Here is a 4,724-nt window from a genome sequence, read left to right as displayed (position 1 = left end):
CTTTGAATTATATTTGAATAATAAACGCTTCATATCTTTCGAGTAGCTAATTAATGTTAGCATCAATTTTAAGAGAAGAAGAGGAACATTGGGTGAAATTAATTTGCTCGAAGCGAAACAGAAATGTTCCCTCCCAAACGACACAGTTGTTTCAGAATATAATACTACATTATAATTACATAATATACCTATGTAATATAGGGAAGTTTTTAAGAAATATACCTGCCTACTTTACCTGCTTACCTGTTGGACCTCGAATCACCGTCACTTACGAGTATTTGAGGGAATAATACTCGTATTGTTATGTCATTGTTTAAGAGTCGAAAACATCAGTAGTTGACCAATCATCAATTACCTATGTATAACAGTTATTATAGCGTCTTTGAAAATGGATCTTTTAAGAGTGTATAGGATAGGACTAAAAAGTCCCTCTATCCCCGTTACCTAAATGACGTCTTTTATTGATAGATGTGCTTTTATTTATAGATTTTTATTGATAACATAAATTGACAGATTGAAGTATTGAGAAGAGAGATTATTACAAGTATTTTATGCATATTTCTGGACATGGTCTTCACTTGACTGGAGTCACTCCAGTCAAGAGTCACTCCAGTCAAGTGAAGACCATGTCCAGAAATATGTATGATATTGTACTTGACCATTATCTCAAACTAAACAAAAGTATTTTATGTATAAAAAAGTAACGAAAACGGATCTTCCTTCCTGTTTCAGAATTCAAAATGCCCGAAGGTAACATCAAAATCAATCTGGGAGTGAACGAGCTCCAAGACAGCAAGAGTGGTCTTGGCAAGGCCCTGCTTGCTGAATTGGTTGGCAACCTCCTCCTCAACTTCTTGCTATTGGACTTACTGTCGCCCTGGGACACTTGGCTGCTGTAAGTAAAACAGAACTATTACCAGTCATCATCAAATATACATAAGGTCAGCCATTCACTCTTAGATCGTCTGACAGACCTAGGTCTCGAGGGTTTTCCGTCACACACGTTCCTACTGTCAGACGGTCTGACAGACCTAGGTCTCGAGGGTTTTCCGCCACATACGTTCCTACTGTCAGACGGTCTGACAGACCTAGGTCTCGAGGTTTTTCCGTCACACACGTTCCGACGAGACGGTCTGACCGAAGGTCCAAGTGTGAGTGGCAGACATTAAACCTAATTTAGACTGCGAGAGTAAAGGGACCACCCTATCCTATGCTGGCAGTATTTTTTAAAATAACAAAGCCGAAAATTCGGGGAGACCGGGGCGTGTTCGGACGCTTTTCACTTTTTGATTTTTTAAATTTTTTTCTCAAATGATATTGGAAAACTTTAACTCCTATAAAATGTACAAATATACCGATGTATCTGTACCTATAAAATATACCAAGGGTACCTATAATGTAAAATATGTACCTCTAATGTATAGGATACCTACGGGGTGGTGCTATCATGTGACCTCTTGGGAAGCTTTTCCAAACTCAACTTCTTCGGATGTCTGAGTTGTGTCAGTCTTCTGGAACAGCCCGCTGGTACTCCTCCCAATATTGTACTCATTGCCTTCACGTTTGGGCTGGTTATCTTCACATCCGTCCAGGTAAGTCTTCAACTTTTGCTGAATTCCCTTGGGGGTGGTAGCATGTTCTACATGGAAACTTAGACAGCAAGAGAAACCTATTACTGTCTAAGATTGGGTTGACTTTGAATTTTACAATGGAAATTTGTTTTTGTATGGCCTAAATCTAAAAACTGTAAAGCTGTGTCCACACAGAGTCGACGGCTGTCGACATCAGCGATTCACCTCCTCGATCTACGCCCGTCGACTGTATGACACAGTTTTAAGTCTATGTTAGGTATACGTTACAGGTATCTCTGTATCAGATATCTGTAGGTATCTATGAAAGAAGAAAAAAAAAAAATATCTAATCTTAAAACTTGAGCTTTACAAATCTAATTTAGACCTAAATCCAATCTAACATCTAATGAAGAGTTGAAGAGTTCACGAGGAAGAATAAAATTATGAGGGTCCAATTTTTCAAGAAATGAAATGAATGACGTACTATTACTGATCACGGCCTCATGTTTTGGAAATGTAGAGGAACTGAAAAATATCAAAAACAATGCGGTTATGTGGGCAGTTATTACGAGAAACATATAAAAATAATAAAACACAACAATCATAACCGTTTGACCAAACTCCAAACCCATGCACAGAAAAAAGTTCATGGTTGGAAACGTACCCAAATTTTTACTTTCTATTACTACAGCTAGTGAAGCTATACTACATAGTAAAGAGAGTGTATTGCAATCGATCCAAATTTTTAGAAATTACAAATAGGTAGGATCTACCACCATTTTTCTTCTCGTGGACTCTTCAATACTGGAAACAGTAATCGCACGTTGCTAATATAGTAGTTAAGGCATCTCCACTAATTTCTAATTCGAAACACTTTCTTCCTTAACTCGTCTAATTGACGTTTAATTTTCCGCTTGATTTTATATTCTTATCCAACTCTTTATCTAATGCTTGGGCAGTACATGAACGTCAATGATTCAGTTCTTGTTGTAGCGGCTTCAGCTGTAGCCGAGTGGTGATGACAGAATAAACAACCGTCCTTTGGTTGTTTTTGTCTTTTTTCACTGACAGACTAACACGAAATAAGGCTAGCCACTCACTATCAGGTAGACCTGACAGGTACACCTGATCAGGTATACCTGACACCTGATGATCACGCACACTATCGGGTAGACCTGATCAGGTGTACCTGATCGTGAGTGGCTGGCCTAAACAACTGTTACAGAGTGGGTATCATAGGTACTAGATTCGCATAAGCTCAACCCTACACCTAAGCTCTGTGATACCCACAAAAATTGTGACAAGGCTCTCCAGCTTCCCCGAAAAATAAATAATTTAGATTAACTCTTAGATTTCTCAACAAGATGTGTGGATTTATTAACACGAAATTATAATAATTTGTAGATTTATTAACACAAAATATTTTACATTGTAGTTTTAACAAATAATTCTCCCCTAACGAAATCTGTCTTCGAGCAATTCAGAATACAAATTCGCTCTCGCAGACAATTCAAATTGTCAAATAAACATGCGTATCATATTGTCGTTTGTGACTAACGTAGGTTTAAACTCATACATCACACATGTACCTAGGTATAAATTTGCGGCCTGTTAGCCACCTACACATTTTTTCTTTATTTATTCTTCTCAAGCGTGGTGGATTTTTCTTCTTCTTCTCTCTATACAGGGTGATTGTAATCTTACGCACCACTGGGTGGGCATGTTAATTTTATCAAAATAAGTTTAAGCTTTGATCTTGGTCCTGGCCATTAATGTCTAGTAAATGGTAAACCCTCATCCTCAGGTACAGCTCAAAGATAACTTGCACGACTCAATTTTGCCGGAAATGGGCTTGATGTCCTCTTGAATCGATCTCTCCAAATATTCCAGTTGTCACACTGTTAGAATAACGGAGACTAATTTCGATCAGTAGACACCCTGCATAGCGTTTTATTTGGACGAGGATAAATTCTTACGCAGCCCAGACTACGAACTCTTAATAAAGCTAAATTCCTGATGTTGATTAATAGGCGGATGACTTTTCTCCCCACTGGTTCACAAGTGCTTGGTATAATTACTGTTATAGAGTAAACATTTTTTTTTCAATAAGAGTAAAGAAACGCACAATCTAGTTAACAGCTTCAAGTGGTGGGAGTAAAGAAACATGGCTCATAAGAATAGAAAATTCCAGATGACTTAAGTCTACTATAAAACATCTGGAATCTTCTACGATATCTACTTGAAATTTCGCTATGCAATGCAAATAATGCAACACAATATAAGGAAAAAACGGATTCCTATCTACTTGCATCGTAATGCATCTTGATTTGTTTGTTGTTTTGTCCTCATGTCCAACATCTTATTCAACGTGCTTGCAATATTCGATCAATTTATAATTTATTAGGACATATATTTTTCTATTTTCTAGTTCTGTTTTCATTGAAAGCAGGTTAGCCCGTTTGAAATTCAGCTAAAAGCATGGCACATTTATGATACAGATGATTCTAAATTTTATTTCTAGCTTGCATGGAAGAGCGGAAAAAAAACTTTTTGCCAAAACTCTTTCTGAATACACAGATATAATTTATAGGGTCATTGTGGATTCGGAGAAGAAAATTTATACATGGGTACCTACCTCAACGAATTATTACAAAACAATCTGGAATTTCAAACTGTTTATGAGTTAATTTTTATGGGCTCATTTATAACAGGCGACATTTTTTAGTAACGATTTATTTTTGAGGAAAATGCTTAAAATAACAAAGCCGAAAATTCCATTCGATAGAAATTTCTTATTGAATTTTAATCACCCAAGAGTCGTTAATGCTTCATAAAAAACGGACGTCTCTAATTATGGCATTGTCAACCGAGTATTGACGTGTGAAATGTGTTTTCAATATGTTTTGGTGACGAGTGCCCAAAATTTTAGCAACTCAAGACCACCCGTCACTGAATTTCCAAGTGCCAAAAAGGGGCAACAATTAATAACATCGATATTGTTGACAGAATTTATTAATTTCTAGATGACTCATATCGCGATGGGTGGGTTACCGATATACCGAATGGACTAATATTTTCATTTTGATAAACACAATCACGTTTCTATAATTGAACGAGCAAATAGTAAATAGATAACAATAATAAATAAATAAA

At 36.6% G+C, this 4,724-nt stretch overlaps 1 protein-coding gene across 1 annotated transcript in view; it reads left to right on the top strand.

The window, feature by feature from the left end:
* Positions 1–725: 725 nt before the first annotated feature.
* LOC103507223 (aquaporin AQPAe.a) overlaps positions 726–4,724 on the top strand; it is a 20,475-nt gene continuing 16,476 nt past the window's right edge. Inside the window, exons 1-2 of the mRNA XM_026822144.1 lie at positions 726–844; positions 1,475–1,592. Of these exons, the coding sequence (XP_026677945.1) occupies positions 741–844; positions 1,475–1,592 (222 nt within the window). The 5' untranslated portion in view covers positions 726–740. The remainder of the gene's footprint in view (positions 845–1,474; positions 1,593–4,724) is intronic.

Source organism: Diaphorina citri, unplaced genomic scaffold (genome assembly GCF_000475195.1).
Source record: "Diaphorina citri unplaced genomic scaffold, Diaci psyllid genome assembly version 1.1 scaffold298, whole genome shotgun sequence".
NCBI classification, from domain to species: Eukaryota; Metazoa; Arthropoda; class Insecta; order Hemiptera; family Psyllidae; genus Diaphorina; species Diaphorina citri.
Note: the sequence above shows the minus strand (reverse complement) of the source record. Positions and strands in the feature narration are given on the sequence as shown.